At 47.6% G+C, this 18,475-nt stretch overlaps 2 protein-coding genes across 3 annotated transcripts in view; both read left to right on the forward strand.

Moving 5' to 3' along the window:
• The window catches only part of LOC137384469 (ran GTPase-activating protein 1-like), a 752,042-nt gene that overhangs the window by 687,942 nt on the left and 45,625 nt on the right, over nt 1-18,475 (forward strand). Inside the window, exon 10 of one of the 2 annotated variants that reach the window (XM_068058588.1) lies at nt 4,422-4,506. The exons of the other annotated variant lie outside the window; for it this stretch is intronic. Within the exon in view, the coding sequence (XP_067914689.1) occupies nt 4,422-4,470 (49 nt within the window). The 3' untranslated portion in view covers nt 4,471-4,506. Of the gene's footprint in view, nt 1-4,421; nt 4,507-18,475 lie in introns of those variants that run through there. 2 annotated transcript variants of the gene reach the window in all.
• The window catches only part of LOC137384470 (nucleoside diphosphate kinase), a 423,199-nt gene that overhangs the window by 112,537 nt on the left and 292,187 nt on the right, over nt 1-18,475 (forward strand). The window lies entirely within an intron of this gene.

Genomic DNA, 18,475 nt, shown 5'->3' on the forward strand with positions numbered 1-18,475 from the left:
ACTTAGATACCAGACTGAGGGAAACAGGAGCTGTCCTTTCACTTAGATACCAGACTGAGGGGAACAGGAACTGTCCTTTCACTTAGATGCCAGTCTGAGGGGAACAGGAACTGTCCTGTCACTTAGATACCAGACTGAGGGAAACAGGAGCTGTCCTGTCACTTAGATACCAGACTGAGGGGAACAGGAACTGTCCTGTCACTTAGATACCAGACTGAGGGGAACAGGAACTGTCCTTTCACTTAGATACCAGACTGAGGGAAACAGGAGCTGTCCTGTCACTTAGATACCAGACTGAGGGAAACAGGAGCTGTCCTTTCACTTAGATACCAGACTGAGGGGAACAGGAACTGTCCTTTCACTTAGATACCAGACTGAGGGAAACAGGAGCTGTCCTGTCACTTAGATACCAGACTGAGGGAAACAGGAGCTGTCCTTTCACTTAGATACCAGACTGAGGGGAACAGGAGCTGTCCTGTCACTTAGATACCAGACTGAGGGGAACAGGAGCTGTCCTGTCACTTAGATACCAGTCTGAGGGGAACCGGAACTGTCCTGTCACTTAGATACCAGACTGAGGGAAACAGGAGCTGTCCTGTCACTTAGATACCAGACTGAGGGGAACAGGAGCTGTCCTGTCACTTAGATACCAGACTGAGGGGAACAGGAGCTGTCCTGTCACTTAGATACCAGACTGAGGGGAACAGGAGCTGTCCTGTCACTTAGATACCAGACTGAGGGAAACAGGAGCTGTCCTGTCACTTAGATACCAGTCTGAGGGGAACCGGAGCTGTCCTGTCACTTAGATACCAGACTGAGGGGAACAGGAACTGTCCTGTCACTTAGATACCAGACTGAGGGAAACAGGAGCTGTCCTGTCACTTAGATACCAGACTGAGGGAAACAGGAGCTGTCCTGTCACTTAGATACCAGACTGAGGGGAACAGGAGCTGTCCTGTCACTTCGATACCAGGCTGAGGGGAACAGGAACTGTCCTGTCACTTAGATACCAGACTGAGGGGAATAGGAGCTGTCCTGTCACTTAGATACCAGACTGTGGGGAACAGGAGCTGTCCTGTCACTTAGATACCAGACTGAGGGGAACAGGAGCTGTCCTGTCACTTAGATACCAGACTGAGGGGAACAGGAGCTGTCCTGTCACTTAGATACCAGGCTGTGGGGAACAGGAGCTGTCCTGTCACTTAGATACCAGACTGAGGGGAACAGGAGCTGTCCTTTCACTTAGATACCAGACTGAGGGGAACAGGAGCTGTCCTGTCACTTAGATACCAGGCTGTGGGGAACAGGAGCTGTCCTGTCACTTAGATACCAGACTGAGGGGAACAGGAGCTGTCCTGTCACTTAGATACCAGACTGAGGGGAACAGGAGCTGTCCTGTCACTTAGATACCAGACTGAGGGGAACAGGAGCTGTCCTGTCACTTAGACACCAGACTGAGGGGAACAGGAGCTGTCCTGTCACTTAGATACCAGACTGAGGGGAACAGGAGCTGTCCTGTCACTGAGATACCAGACTGAGGGGAACAGGAGCTGTCCTGTCACTTAGATACCAGACTGAGGGGAACAGGAGCTGTCCTGTCACTTAGATACCAGACTGAGGGGAACAGGAGCTGTCCTGTCACTTAGATACCAGGCTGTGGGGAACAGGAGCTGTCCTGTCAGTTAGATACCAGACTGAGGGAAACAGGAGCTGTCCTTTCACTTCGATACCAGACTGAGGGGAACAGGAACTGTCCTGTCACTTAGATACCAGTCTGAGGGGAACAGGAACTGTCCTTTCACTTAGATACCAGTCTGAGGTGAACAGGAGCTGTCCTTTCACTTCGATACCAGTCTGAGGGGAACAGGAACTGTCCTTTCACTTAGATACCAGTCTGAGGTGAACAGGAGCTGTCCTTTCACTTCGATACCAGACTGAGGGGAACAGGAACTGTCCTGTCACTTAGATACCAGTCTGAGGGGAACAGGAACTGTCCTTTCACTTAGATACCAGTCTGAGGGGAACAGGAGCTGTCCTTTCACTTCGATACCAGACTGAGGGGAACAGGAACTGTCCTTTCACTTAGATACCAGACTGAGGGGAACAGGCGCTGTCCTTTCACTTAGATGCCAGTCTGAGGGGAACAGGAGCTATCCTTTCACTTCGATACCAGACTGAGGGGAACAGGACCTGTCCTGTCACTTAGATACCAGACTGAGGGGAACAGGAGCTGTCCTTTCACTTAGATACCAGACTGAGGGGAACAGGAATGGTCCTGTCACTTAGATACCAGACTGAGGGGAACAGGAACTTTCCTGTCACTTAGATACCAGACTGAGGGAAACAGGAGCTGTCCTTTCACTTAGATACCAGACTGAGGGGAACAGGAACTGTCCTGTCACTTAGATACCAGACTGAGGGGAACAGGAACTGTCCTGTCACTTAGATACCAGTCTGAGGGGAACCGGAGCTGTCCTTTCACTTAGATACCAGTCTGAGGGGAACCGGAGCTGTCCTGTCACTTAGATACCAGACTGAGGGGAACAGGAGCTGTCCTGTCACTTAGATACCAGACTGAGGGGAACAGGAACTGTCCTGTCACTTAGATACCAGTCTGAGGGGAACCGGAGCTGTCCTTTCACTTAGATACCAGTCTGAGGGGAACCGGAGCTGTCCTGTCACTTAGATACCAGACTGAGGGGAACAGGAACTGTCCTGTCACTTAGATACCAGACTGAGGGGAACAGGAGCTGTCCTGTCACTTCGATACCAGGCTGAGGGGAACAGGAACTGTCCTGTCACTTAGATACCAGACTGAGGGGAATAGGAGCTGTCCTGTCACTTAGATACCAGACTGTGGGGAACAGGAGCTGTCCTGTCACTTAGATACCAGGCTGTGGGGAACGGAAGATGTGCTGTCACTTAGATACCAGGCTGTGGGGAACAGGAACTGTCCTGTCACTTAGATACAAGGCTGAGGGGAACAGGAGTTGTCCTGTCACATAGGTACCAGACTGAGGGGAACAGGAGCTGTCCTGTCACTTAGATACAAGGCTGAGGGGAACAGGAACTGTCCTGTCACTTAGATACAAGGCTGAGGGGAACAGGAGTTGTCCTGTCACATAGATACCAGACTGAGGGGAACAGGAGATGTCCTGTCACTTAGATACCAGACTGAGGGGAACAGGAGATGTCCTGTCACTTAGATACCAGTCTGAGGGTAACAGGAGCTGTCCTGTCACTTAGATACCAGACTGAGGGGAACAGGAGATGTCCTGTCACTTAGATACCAGACTGAGGGGAACAGCAGCTGTCCTGTCACTTAGATACCAGACTGAGGGGAACAGGAGCTGTCCTGTCACTTAGATACCAGACTGAGGGGAACAGGAGCTGTCCTGTCACTTAGATACCAGACTGAGGGGAACAGGAGCTGTCCTGTCACTTAGATACCAGACCGAGGGGAACAGGAGCTGTCCTGTCACTTAGATACCAGACTGAGGGGAACAGGAGCTGTCCTGTCACTTGGATACCAGACTGAGGGGAACAGGAGATGTCCTGTCACTTAGATAGCACCTGTGGGGAACAGGAACTGTCCTGTCACTTCGATACCAGACTGAGGAGAACAGGAGCTGTCCTGTCACTTAGATACCAGACTGAGGGGAACAGGAGCTGTCCTGTCACTTAGATACCAGACTGAGGGGAACAGGAGCTGTCCTGTCACTTAGATACCAGACCGAGGGGAACAGGAGCTGTCCTGTCACTTAGATACCAGACTGAGGGGAACAGGAGCTGTCCTGTCACTTAGATACCAGACCGAGGGGAACAGGACCTGTCCTGTCACTTCGATACCAGACCGAGGGGAACAGGAGCTGTCCTGTCACTTAGATACCAGACTGAGGGGAACAGGAGCTGTCCTGTCACTTAGATACCAGACCGAGGGGAACAGGACCTGTCCTGTCACTTCGATACCAGACTGAGGGGAACAGGAGCTGTCCTGTCACTTGGATACCAGACTGAGGGGAACAGGAGATGTCCTGTCACTTAGATAGCACCTGTGGGGAACAGGAACTGTCCTGTCACTTAGATGCCAGTCTGAGGAGAACAGGAGCTGTCCTGTCACTTAGATACCAGACTGAGGGGAACAGGAACTGTCCTGTCACTTAGATACCCGGCTGAGGGGAACAGGAGCTGTCCTTTCACTTAGATAGCAGGCTGTGGGGAACAGGAACTGTCCTGTCACTTGGATACCAGACTGAGGGGAACAGGAGCTGTCCTATCATTTAAAGGGGTGACCCCTAGCATCACTTTCCATCAAATCACCTGAAACGTTGGAGGATTAGAACCCGCTTGCAGCAATGGCAGATAGAACCAGCCGCATGGCCCCAAGGTTCACCGATGACTCCCTGCATGTCCTCCTCCAGGCAGCTGAGGGAAGTTGGGATGTCTATTTCCCACCTGACAGAAGGATGAGGCCTCTTCAGGTCATGGATGGAGGTTGCGGAGGAGGTCAGCAGCCCTGGGGTTGTGAGGAGGACATGGATATAATGTCGCAAGCAGATCAACAACCTTCTCTGTTCTGCCAGGGTAAGCGGCATGGCTCAGTCTTTGTTGCGTTGTACTCATATGGTGGGTAATCAGGTGTTGATGCTGCAATGTTGAAGCTATCCATCTGGAGTAAATGGTTGCAGCTCTGTCGAGGGGCACATTCTGTGCACATCTGAGCCGCTCAAGGGTCCAGAAGTGTGCCAACCGTACACTTGAATGACAATGGTCCCAGAGGCAGCATGCAGCACAAGGGATGAGTGGGTGCTCCTTCAAGCCAAGTAATTGAAATGATTACCATGTGTCTGCAGAGGAGAAGAGGGCTCAGAATGCCCATGAGAGGGCACGGACCAGTGGCAGTGTGCCAAATCTAGCATTTCTCACCAGTGTGGAGGAGGAGGCGGCATTGCTGCTTGCTGACAAGGACAGAGTCCCTTCAGTTGCTGATGGTGATGCCGGAGCATCTGACCTGGAGGGTGAGTTCCCCAGAGTGTGGGCATTGGGACGGGGAGGGGTGCGGGTGGAGTATAGGGTGGGGTGGCTCAAGCAGTGTAGGTTGTGTGTGCATTTAAACTCACACATGTGGCCACACTGCAGTCCATGACATGTCCTTCAGTCCGGTGTGTCGCTCACACCTGATCATTCTGTTTGACACTGCAGGTGAAACACAGCAACGGCCAGGCAGTGTCTCCGGGGCACATCCAACCATCTCTGAGGAGGAGGAGGGAACCTCAGAGGGTGCAGCGACACATCCTTTCCCCACACCAAGCACCAGCTCAGATCCAGTCACCTTGGTTGGGCTGGTTGCGTCTTCAGATTCATGGTCATGACCTGGTGCCAGCATCGCACAAGTGCTGGACCAGCTGCCAGAGGCAGTATCGGTCGATGCCTCTGACACTCGGCGGACTGCGGGAAGTCTGGTCAGTGCTGAGCCCCGTGCTGATGATGAGCCTCTGAGGACATCCATTCAGCAGGAGATGCTGCAGGTGCAGTGTGAGGTGCGTAGAGATCTGGCAGTTACCAGAGACGATGCGTGTTCTGGCTTCGTCTTTGGAGATCTCCATCCAGGCCATGAGTTCTGCACAGTCCCTTTCATCTGTGCAACTGGCTTCCTCCATTCACAGATTGGCAGCTGCTGTGGAGGGCCCAATCCTGCAGGCCACCCAAAGCCAGTGGAGATGTGTGGAGACTTGCACACCATCGCAGTGTCAGTGAGCTCCATGTATCAGTGGCAATGCGAGAGAGGGACAAGGCACCTGGGGTCTCCTGCAGATTCTCACGCCTCTGAGGTCAGCAGAGTGGCCCAAATAAACCTTGTGAGGGCACAGGAGCAACAGCAGTCTGCATCTGGGGGCTCCACTCAGGACACTCCTGATGTGTACAGCGGCTCATTGTCTCCTCTGCCAGTGACAATGCCGGGGCCTTCACGGCCTCAGGCAGTCAGAGGACATCCGCCAAGGTCATCCCAAGCCACGGGGCATCCTGAACAGCCACCTGCCTCTGCCGTGTCTGGCAGCGAGGGGTCGTCGACACGTGTGAGCCCTCACAAACATTTCAAGAAATCACAGTAACTGCACTTAGGGGTCGCTGGTGCGATTTAGAATTATTTATTTGCTGTTCACACAAAACTTATGAAAGTTCTCACTTGGCATTTTTATCTGTCTCAAGTCAATGATGATGCTTTAGGCGATCTTGTTGTCCTGCATGAGATGGAGACATGGGGGAGGAGATACATGCGAGCCTTGTTGTGTTCGAGGGAAAGGTGGACCTTTGCAATTGTGATTTGTACCTGCAGGTGATCGCTTCTGTACTTCTACCTGATGTGAATGCCTCATTTCAGACTGACATGTCAGTCACTGGGTGATGAGCCTCCATTCAGGAGAAATGCCTGAGTGTCAGAGCCTCCTGGGCCTCCCTTGCACTCAACTGAAACCTGCAGCTCCCTCCCTCCATCATTCAGGTGGCTGCGCCCCCTCCTCCTCATGCTCAGCCGTTTCACCATCCTTGTCTGAGGATGCCTCGCACTGAACAATGTCCTCATCCTCCAGGGCCTCCCCTCCTCTCCAATGCCAGGTTATGTAAGGCGCAGCAGACCACAACAATGCGAGATACCCTTGCTGGCGAGTACTGTAGGGCACCACCTGAGCGATCGAGACACCTAAATCTCATTTTCAGAAGACCTATGGTCTGCTCTGTGGTGACTCTGGTGGTCGCACGGCTCTCATTGTACTGTTACTCTGCTTCATTCTGTGAGTTCTTCACCAGTGTCATCAGCCATGTCTTCAGCGCATAACCCCTGTCACCAAGTATCCATCCTTGCAGGCATTCAGGAGAGCTGAATAGTGCTGGCACCTGGGAGTTCCGGAGAATGAACGTTTCGTGACTGCTTCCAGGGTAACGAGCGCACACCTGCAATATACCCCTACAGTGGTCACAGACAAGTTGCACATTCATCGAGTGAAACCCCTTCCGATTAATGAAGGCCCCTGACTGACCTGTAGGTGCTCTAATGGCCACATGAGTGCAGCCAATTACACCTTGGACCATGGGGAACACAGCAATGGTGCTGATTCCTCTGGCTCTCTCGGCCTGACTGGCGGCATCTGTCTGGAAATTGATGAACTGGTTGGCATGCCTGAATATGGCATCAGTTACCACTTTAATGCACTGATGCACTGATGACTACGAGACTCCACACATGTCTCCTGATGAAACCTGGAAGGAGCCTGATGCGTAGACGTTTAGAGTGACTGTTAGCTTCAATGCAACTGGCATTGGATGGCCACCCATACGGTTGGAAACGACCTCCGCTGCCAGAATCTCACACAGAGATGTAACAGTCTCTCGGGACAGGCGCCGTCTTCTTCAGCACTGACGCTCTGACATTTGCAGAAAGCTCAACTGCGGGCGGTAGACCCTGCCTGCTGGATAGGCTCGTCTCCTCACAGTTGGTTGCTCCCAGCGCATTCTGTGGCCTTCTCCATTACCAGGCTGCACTTTGACGAGCTGATTTCCCTGGCCAGTTGTCCTCCTGTCTCTCCTTGTGGCCTGGTCTTCCTCAATAGATGAGCTGCCTCCAGAGTGAACAATTCCTTTGGCAGTCGTAGAGATGTTATGAGGACAGGGATTTGCAGCCTGCTGCAAGGACAGGCAATCACAACCCCCCTCCCCTACACAGAATAAATCAGTGCTGCTGTGGCCCGACCAGGAGTTTCAATCACTCAGGTGAACCCTGTTGAACCAGCAAAAACAGCCCCAAACTTCAAAACAGTGCACAAATCTATCAGAGAATAATGAAAAATAGTACCTCTAACTCCTCCGCAGAGCTGCCGGGTTCCCAACTCCACCTTCGACTCGTTTGCCAGACATAAAATGTGACAGCCGATGTAAAATGGCTGTCAATTGGATTGTAGACGACTTCAATTGGTCTTTAATTGCTGCAGAGTGGACGGCGAATGGCACCTTGATCTCACCTGCCGTCTGACCTACATAGAATGGGGATTGGGCGTCATGATGCCAAGGACCTGAACCAATGTCATCGCCTGCCATTTACGATTCGGCCACCTCGGAGGATGCCCGTTTTGAGCAGGTAGTTCCCAAATGGCCATAACATAGAGAATAAGTGGACTGTTTATTAGGGGGCAGTTAAAACACTATTGAGCATCCCCCACCCACCCCCATGCACAAATGATGAGGGGTGAGGAGCCCCGGATATTAAAGATACTACTCCAGGAGGAGGCAGCACCAGGTTACAAGCAGCTGATCCCTGGTAAGTGAATCAGAGGCCTCAGGAATATTGTCGTGGGGGTGAGATCACGGGGGACCGGGAGAGGGGGCGATCAGGGTGAGAATTGTGGTGAGTGCTCACATTCTTTTTATTTATGTAATGTTTAGGGTTGGTTTTCTCTGGGTGTGATGGCGTTGATGCCTTGGGTCAAACCAATATTGCAGCAGGGGTCTGAAGCAGTCATTAGGCTGCTAATTTGCATATGCAAATAGTTGAACACCTGCTTCAGGTTCAGGAAATGGACACCTCTTAGTTGTTCTTACCCAATATGGCTTTCTGCCCACCATTTTGGGGATTTAGGAGGCTGCGTAGTGTCTGAAAATGGGTGCCACACGGCCCAATTTCTCCTTCCATCTGTCAGTGCTCTCTGCTTCAACCACTCCATGTGGCAGTGAGTTCCACATTCTTACCATTCTCTGTGTAAAGGTATTCCTCCTAAATTCTTCATTTGACCTGCCAATGGCTATCTTATATTTATAACCCGTTGCTTTGGACTCAAGTGAAGATAGTCTTTCAATGTTCCACTGGTCACATTTGTTCCTACCAGACTAAAGGCACCCATGGTTTGATCAGTAGGTTAGCGAGGTACTAGTGGTGAAAGATAAGAATTTTCCTAGTCTATTGCATTGCCAAGTTGTCCATTCACTTAGCTCATTCTAATGGATTTACAAAGTTTAAGTAGATTAAATGTTGATTGTTCTTCAGTTCAATGCTGCTCCTGTTGGAATTATATTAGAGACAATTTGCAGGAAAAACATTTTTAAGTGTGTTATTGAAGCTAACGTACCGTTTATGGCCAATAAACAGATTGTTAAAGCTAGCGGTTGGAGCAAGAAATCACATTTAATTGTATACTAAAAACAGAAAATGCTGAAAATACTCAGATCAGGCAGCATCTATTGAGAATGAAACAGTTAACAGACTAGATTTTACCAGCCTAATGGAGACAGGCTGGGAGGCAGGAAGGCTGGTAAAATGGTGGTGGGAGGGAAGTCCAATATCTTCCCACTGTCACGGCAGATTACCAGCAATGGAAACCTCAGCACCACAGCCACCCACTGGTCAGCCAATTGTGGCAATTAAGGGCCACTTCCCGCTCCGCCGACATTTTACCAGCATCAGGATGGGCTGCCACTGTGAGGGGAGCCCGCCAGGTCAACCTTGGCAGCTCCCAGCAGGTTCCCAGAAGGAGCCCACAGAGGAGCTATGGTGCCGCTGCTGGAATGTCCCACCTCTTAATTGGTCACCGCAAAGGATGAGGATTAGGACAGCTCTGAGATGGAGCGAGTGGGTGCTGCTGAAGGGAGAGATCGAAATCGTGCCTTTAGTGGCACAAGGCACTAAGTGTGGATCTCAGGAAGCAGTGAGAGCAGTGGTTTGAAAAGTGAATTGTCTATAAAAGATCTGCCATCAGAAAATGTCTCCTTCTGCCTCAAGTCAACTATATCAAGAGGAATTATATAAGAAACTGGAGGAGTAGGCCATTGGGCCCCTCAAGCCTCATCCACCATACAATATGACCATGGCTGATCTTCAGCCTCAAAGCCACTTTCCCGATATTCCTTGATTCCCTTAGTGTCCAAAAAACTATCGATCTCAATCTTGAACATAAGAACATAGGAGCAGGAGTAGGCCATTTGGCCTTTCGAGCCTGCTCCGCCATTCGATAAGATCAAGGCTGATCTGGTTGTGGTCTCAACTTTCCTGTCTGCCCCCCATAACCCTTGACTCTTTTACCTATCAAAAACTTATCTAACACAGTCTTGAATAAATTCAATGACCCAGCCTCCAGTGCTTTCTGGGGAAGAGAATTTCACAGACTAATGAACCTTTAAGAAAAAGAATCTCTCCTCATCTCTGTCTTAAAAGGGAGATCTCTTATTCTTAAACTGTGTCCCCTAATTCTAGTCTCCCCACAAGGGGAAACATCCTCCTGGTAGCCACTCTATCAAGACCCCTCAGGATCTTATTTATTTCAATAGCATCACCTCTCATTCTTCTAAACTTCAGTGGGTATCGGCCCAACCTGTTCAACCTTTCTTCATAAGATAAGCCCTTCATCCCTGGAATTAGTCGAGTGAACCTTCTGTGAACTGCTTCTAACACAACTATATCCTTTCTCAAATAAGAAGACCAAAAGTGTACATAGTACTCCAGATGTGGTCTCGCCAAAGCCCTGTATAGCTGCAGTAAAACTTCCCTACTTCTATACTCCATTCCCCTTGCAATAAATGTCAACATTCCATTTGTCTTCCTAATCACTTGCTGTACCTGCATAATAGCCTTTGGTGATGCATGTACCAGGACACCCAGATCCCTCTGTACCACCAGGTTCCGCAATGTCTCTCCATTTAAATAGTATACAGATTTTCTGTTCTTCCTGCCAAAGTGGACAAGTTCACATTTTCCACATTATACTCCTTCTGCCAAATTTTTTCCTACTCAAAATACCTATCTATATCCTTTTGTAGACTCTTTAGCTCCTTTTGACAACTTACTTCCTATTATGGTGTCATCGGCAAATTTAGCTACCACACATTTGGTCCCTTCATTCAAGTCATTAATTATAAATTGTAAATAATTGAGGCCCCAGCACTGAACCCTGTGGCACTCCACTAGTTACAGTTTGCCAACCCAAAAAAGACCCATTTATCCCTACTCTCTACTTCCTGGTAGCTAACCAGTCTTTTATCCAGCAAAGCCTTTGACAAGGTCCCACATGGGAGACTTATCAAGAAAGTAAATGCACATGGGATACAAGGTAACTTGATAAGGTGGATTCAAAATTGTCTTAGCTGTAGGAGACAGAGAGTGATGACAGACGGCTGTTTTAGTGACTGGAAGCCAGTGTCCAGTGGCGTACCACAGGGATCTGTGCTGGGTCCCCTATTGTTTGTCATTTATATAAACGACATAGATGACTATGTGGGGGATAGGATCAGTAAGTTCGCGGATGACGCAAAGATTGGCCGAGTGGTTAACAGTGAGGTGGAGTGTCTTAGGTTACAGGAAGATATAGACGGGATGGTCAAATGGGCAGAAAAGTGGCAGATGGAATTTAACGCTGAAAAGTGTGAGGTGATACACTTTGGAAGGAGTAATGTGACACGCAAGTATTCAATGAATGGCCTGAGACTGGGAAGTTCCGAGGAACAAAGGGACCTTGGCGTGTTTGTCCATAGATCTCTGAAGGCAGAAGGGCAGGTTAATAGGGTGGTGAAAAAGGCATATTGGGACACTTGCCTTTATCAATCGAGGCATAGATTACAAAAGCAGGGAGGTCATGTTGGAGTTGTACAGAACTTTGGTAAGGCCACAGCTGGAGTACTGTGTGCAATTCTGATCGACACATTATAGGAAGGATGTGATTGCATTGGAGAGGGTGCAGAGGCGATTCACCAGGATGGTGCCTGGGATGGAACATTTAAGCTATGAGGAGAGGTTGGATAGGCTTGGGTTGTTTTCGCTGGAGCAGAGAAGACTGAGGGGTGACCTGATCGAGGTGTACAAGATTATGAGGGGCATGGACCGGGTGGATAGGGAACAGCTGTTCCCCTTAGTTGAAGGGTCAGTTACGGGGGGTCACAAGTTTAAGGTGAGGGGCGGGAGGTTTAAGGGGGATTTGAGGAAGAACTTTTTTACCCAGAGGGTGGTGACAGTCTGGAATGCCCTGCCTGGGAGGGTGGTAGAGGCAGGTTGCCTCACATCCTTTAAAAAGTACCTGGATGAGCACTTGGCATGTCATAACATTCAAGGCTATGGGCCAAGTGCTGGCAAATGGGATTAGGTAGGCAGGTCAGGTGTTTTAATGCATCGGTGCAGACTCGATGGGCCGAAGGGCCTCTTCAGCACTGTATTATTCTGCGATTGTGTGATTCTGTAATATGTTACCCCCTACACCATGTGCTCTTATCTTCTGTAGTAACCTTCGATGTGGCACCTTACCAAATGCCTTTTGGAAATCTACGTACACCACATCTACAGGTTCCTCTTTATCCACCTTGCTTGTTACTTCCTTGAAGAACTCTAATAAATTAGTTAAACACGATTTCCCTTTCACAAAACCATGTTGGCTCTGTCTGATCCCATTATGATTTTCTAAGTATCCTGCTGTAACCTCCTTAATAATGGATTCTAGTAATTCCCCAATGATAGATGTTAGGCTAACTGGCCTATAGTTTCCTGCTTTCTGTCTCCCTCCTTTCTTGAATAAAGGTGTTACATTTGCTATTTTCCAATCTGCTGGGACCCTTCCAGAATCAAAGGAATTTTGGAAGATAATAACAAAAACCTCTACTATCTCTGCAGCCACTTCTTTTAAGACCCTAAGATGCAGGCCATCTTTAGGTCTAATAGTTTTTCCAGCACCTTTTCCCTTGTGATGGTGGTTTTAAATTCCTCTGTCCCTTTCACCTCTTGATTTTCAACTATCTTTTGCAGGTTTTGTAAGTCTTCTACAGTGAAAACAGACACAAAATACCTGTTCAACACCTCTGCTATTTCCTTGGTTTCCATGATCAATTCCCCAAGTCACACTCTCTAGAGGACCAACTCTTGCTTTAGTTACTCTTTTCCTATTTAAATACTTGTAGAAACTCTTACTATCTGTTTTTATGTTACTAGCTATCTTTCTCTCGTACTCTACTTACTCCCTCTTTATTTTTTTTTGTCATTCTTTGCTGGTTCTTAAAATCTGTCCAATCTTCTGACCTACCACTAATCTTTGCAGATTTGTACAGTGTTTCTTTTAATTTAATACTATCCTTAACTCCCTTATTTAGCCACGGATGATGCATCCTTCGCAAATAATCTTTCTTTCTCACTGGAACAAATCTTTGCTGAGCGTTATTAAATATCTCCAAAAAAGTCTGCCACTGCATCTCCACTGTCCTGCCTTTTAACGTAGTTTCCCAGTTCACTTTAGCTAGCTCTGCCTTCATAACCTTGTAATTACCTTTATTTAGGTTCAAAACACACTTAGACCCACACTTCTCCCCTTCAAACTGAACGTGAAATTCTATCATGCTATGATCGCTGTCGCCTAGAGGCTCCTTTACCATGAGGTTATTGATTAATCCTGTCTCATTGCACATTACCAGGTCTAGAATAGCCTGCTCCCTGGTTGGCTATAGAACGTAGTCCTCTAAGAAATTGTCCCGAATACACTCTATGAGCTCATTTATCAGGCTACCTTTGCCAATCTGATTTGCCCAATCTACATGCAGATTAAAGTCACTCGTGACAATTCCCGTACCTTTCTTATATGTCCCATTTCTTTCTTTCTGTATACTCTGTCCTACAGTGTAGGGGGCCTATAAACTACTCCCACAAGTACCCTCTTACCTTTCCTATTTCTTATCTCTACCCAAACTGATTCCACATCTTGCTCTTCCAAGCTAAGGTCATCTCTCACTACTGTACTAATGACATCCTTAATTAACAAAGCTACCCCACCACCTTTTTCTAGCTTCCTGTCTTTTCGAAATGTCGAGTACCCTTCAATATTCAGGTCCCAGCCTTGGTCACCTTGCAACCATGTCTCTGTAATGGCTATCAGGTCATACATATTTATTTCTATCTGCTAACAATTCATCAGTTTTTTTTACGAATGCTGCGTGCATTCAGATACAAGAGCCTTTAACTCTGTCTTTTTGTCATTTCTGCAATCTTTGGCCTTGTCTGTTGGTGCAGTCTTAAGTTTGTATGCTCTGTCCCTTCCTGCCACATTCTGGTTATCATTACCCAAATCACTATCCTGCTCTATTACTTCATTGTTTCCCTTTGTTTTACCACATCTCCTCTCACATGATCCCTTCCTCCCACTATTTAGTTTAAAGCCCTCTCTACCACCCTAGTTATATGACTTGCCAGAACACTGGTCCCATCTCCCACTTTCCCCAGTACTGGTGCCAGTGGCCCATGAATCGAAACCCATTTCTATCACACCAGTCTTTGAGCCACACATTCATCTCTATTCTTATTTACTCTATCCCAATTTGCTCATGGCTCAGGTAACAACCCAGAGGTTATTACCTTTGAGGTTCTACTTTTTAATTTAGCCCCTAGCTGCTCATACTCCCGACGCAGAACCTCTTTCCTAGTCATATCTATGTCATTGGTACCCACGTGGACCATGACAACTGGATCCTCCCCCTCCCACTGCAAGTTCCTTTCCAGCCCTGAGCAGATGTCCAGAGCAGATGTCCAGATGAATATACTCATTGACTGAGCGTCTACAGCTCTTTGGGGTAGAGAATTCCAAAGATTCAAAACCCTCTGAGTGAAGAAATTTTTCCTCTTCTCAGTCCTAAATGGCCAACCTTTATTCCGAGACTATGATCCTAATTCTCCAGCCAGGGGAAACAGCCTCTCAGCATCAACCCTGTCAAGCCCTCTCAGAATTATATACGTTCCAATGAGAATTATTCATTGCTTTACCACAATCCCTGCAAGCCCATAGTTCATTTTGTTTTGATGGAGTATTTGTTAAAATTAAGTGAACAGCAGGATTTCTGCAGGCTGGAATTGTCGGACTCCAAGATTAGAATTAGTTGCACACCAAGCACTGTTTAGGTCTCGATTGGAGTTAAGTCACTTCTCAGAATTTATGGAAAAACTTTATGCTATTACAACGTGACAGAAATACACAAATGGCCTCTTTTTCCAGAAAGTGGGGAATAATTCTAGCTCACTTTGGCTAGACCATCAACTGTGAAAGTTTGATGAGGGTTTGGCTGTCACTCACAGCTCCTAATCACGATTCAAATACTGTTCCTGAAGATCCAAAAGAGAGGTAGCAATGAGAGATCCTCTTAAACCGGAATGCTTCACAGATTATCACCGAAGGGTTTGTTCATGTTCTTGGCAGATGGTTGATTGCCTCAAGGAACTGAAAGATTTGTCACAATCTCTTTAAAAGACAAAAGACACCATTCTATAAAGCCAATAGCTTAATGAAGTGAAGCGTTAATCTTTTCAGAAGCAGGAAAGAGAGCCCAGGTCCCTTTCAGACTAAGCACTGACTCCGGCAGATGAAGGATCCTTCAAAGGACTTAAACAGAGAAAAATGGCAGTTTAATAAATGGAAACTTCTGGCAAGTGCCCACATGAAGAGACACTAAACATACCGCAGCCCCCTGAGCATGCACCCAATTATAGAGAAGAAATGCAGCAGCTGATGCAGCTTTTTCCGATGGGGTAATACAGACCAGCACTTGGGTGAAAGCACTGAGCCCCACATCTTTTCCATCCCAACATTCCCAACTGGACGTTAAAAACATAGGAACAGAAGGAGTCAAACAACCGCTCCAGCCTGTTCCGCCATTCAATTAGATCACAGCTCATCTGTATCTTAGCTCCATCTACCCACCTTGGCTCTGTAACCCTTAATACCCTGACCCAAAAAATACCTATCAATCTCATTTGTGAAATCTTCTGTTGAATGGTCTCAACAGCTTTTTGGGGGAGAGAGTTCCAGATTTCCACTCCCCTTTGTGTGAAGAAGTGCTTCCTGACATCACCTCTGAACAGCCTGGCTCTAATTTTAACCCAAGTGCAAGTTCAGTTTGATGAATGGAATATGCAGTTCGCTCAGATCTAAACTATCTATAAAATATCTTTCCAACTTTATGTTTGTATCCATTTTTGGGTTTTCACTGCAGACCACCCAGTGGTTGACTCGAGCAATGCCCACTGATACCTGGCTCTACAATCTGAGAAATGGAGCTTGAAGAGGGGGAGAAATTCTATCATGTAAAAAGGAATAGAGAAATATATGTTTTTTCTTTGAAAGCCAGCTGATATCTCAGGTGTTTAAATTAAACTTGAGCGTGATCCCTTGGGCCTCTCTCGCCCATGACATCTCAAATTCTACATTCAGAACTAATTCACCGATCGAGCTGTTTATGATACAATGTCCTCAACAACAGGAAATGACCGATTTGTGAATTCTCTGCTTAGCAACCTGGTATTGACCTCTCATGAAACGGCAGCAGTGAGTGATGCACGTCACGGCCTCAGTGTGTGTTCTCACCTGGCTAATTTCACCAATTCAGAATACATGGCACCCTGTGTCCACACCTATAACTAGACACACACACACACACAGGCTACGATTTCCAGAGAGAATAACCATTTCAATTTTACCATGCAACTGTCGCAGTGGTAAGCATTTACTAATGCAGTTCAGTGTTTCCTGAGTTACAGCTCCCTTTCTCCCTGCTCAATGATCGTCTAAACTGAGCAGTGTCCTTTTTTTGTTCACACGGATTTTTCCACTCTGATCCTGAAGATTGCGGGGCACAATTCTGCAGCTCCCAGGATCCCACCCAAATGGCTGTTCCTCATTAATGAACCCCGAAGGTGACTCTCTTTCAACATGGGTGCAACACTGCCAAAGCCCAATTGCGTCTGATATTACCTCTGTGCACATGGATGGATTTTGAGTAAGATAAAATTTCACCTTATTCTTCAAAATCTGTACACACGTTCCCTCCTGTGGTTCGTTGAAAAGCCATCGAGAGTGGGAACTCTGGCTCATTTGTTTCTGCTCCCTAACCCAGGAGCACCAGTAGCAACTCTACTGCAACTGTAGCTGACATCAGCTAACTCCACACAAGCCCAGGGTTACCAATCTTATTTTGACAGTACCTCTTCCTTGTGTGACAGTTATAGTCTTAACCAACGGGATGTTGATGTTGATTTCCTCTTCATTTCCATCAGTACCCAATTAACTTATTATCATTGTGACTCACTTCATTTCTGGGCCTTGCTCCTATTGCCTTATTGATGCATGCCAGCATTCAGGAAGGAGGCTCATAGGTTATAGCCCTGACCAATTGGAGTGGCTAACAGGCAGTGAGAGAAGGTGATACACCCAGACGATATATGTGGGTAAGGCATATATGCCACATGACTGCAGCCCAATGTCCTCAAAGTGAGGGTCTCGCCTGAGATGGGTGGCCAATACAGATAGTAGGACTCGACAGGAGGACCTGAATGATGTTGAGGGTGAAAGAAAGGAAGGCGTTGAATTTCTACAGTTGCTTTCACCACTTCAGGTCATCCTGAACCGCTTTACAGGTAATGAAGTACTTTTGAACTGTAGTCACTGTTGTAATGTCGGGGAAACATGGCAGCCAAATTATCCACAGCAAGATCCCACAAACAGCAAGGTGATAATGACCAGATAATCTTTTTAGTGGTTAGCTGGTTGAGGAATAAATATTGGCGAGGACACCGGGGAGAACGCCCCTGCTCGTCTTCCAAATAGTTCCACAGGATCTTTTATGCCCACTTTGTTTATTCATTCTTGGGATGTGGGCGTCGCTGGCCAGGCCAGCATTTATTTCCCATCCCTAATTGCCCTTGAGAAGGTGGTGGTGAGCTGCCTTCTTGAACCGCTGCAGTCCATGTGGGGTAGGTACACCCACAGTGCTGTTAAGAAGGGAGTTCCAAGATTTTGATCCAGCGACAGTGAAGGAACAGCGATATAATTCAAAGTCAGGATGGTGTGTGACTTGGAGGGGAACTTGCTGGTGGTGGTGTTCCCATGCATTTGCTGCCCTTGTCCTCCTAGTTGGTAAAGGGCGCGGGTTTGAAAGGTGCTGTCTAAGGAGCCTTGGTGCATTGCTGTAGTGTATCTTTTTGATAGTACACACTACTGCTTGTGAGGGCAGACAAGGTCTTGGTTTGATGTCTTATCTGAAGGACTCCCTCAGTGCTGCACTGAAGCCTTGGATTATGTGCCCAAGTTTATGATGTGGAACTTGAGTCCACAACCTTTTGACTTAGAGGTGAGTGTGACCCACTGAACCATGGCTGAGACTGCTGAACAGAAAGAGGCTGGAGCTTACAGAAATGGAGAATGGATTAGTAAATCCATGTGGTGCAATGACCAGCCTGGAAATCGTAAGTAACTGATTGCACCCTGAGAGATTTTACTACTAGCCAAATTTGTTACTATAGTGTTTTTGACTTGTATTTTGCTCCATGGCCCTGGCCCTATAATAGGGAACTCTGCCATATCTCTCACTCTTCAAAACTGGGGACACAGTGCATCATATTGCGAAAAGTCTAGCTCCCAGTTTTTGAGTTGCGGAGTGCCTCGAGTCTATGTTTCCACATCTCTATGAAGAAGTCCATCCT

This window comes from Heterodontus francisci, chromosome 26 (assembly GCF_036365525.1).
Source record: "Heterodontus francisci isolate sHetFra1 chromosome 26, sHetFra1.hap1, whole genome shotgun sequence".
NCBI lineage: Eukaryota > Metazoa > Chordata > Chondrichthyes > Heterodontiformes > Heterodontidae > Heterodontus > Heterodontus francisci.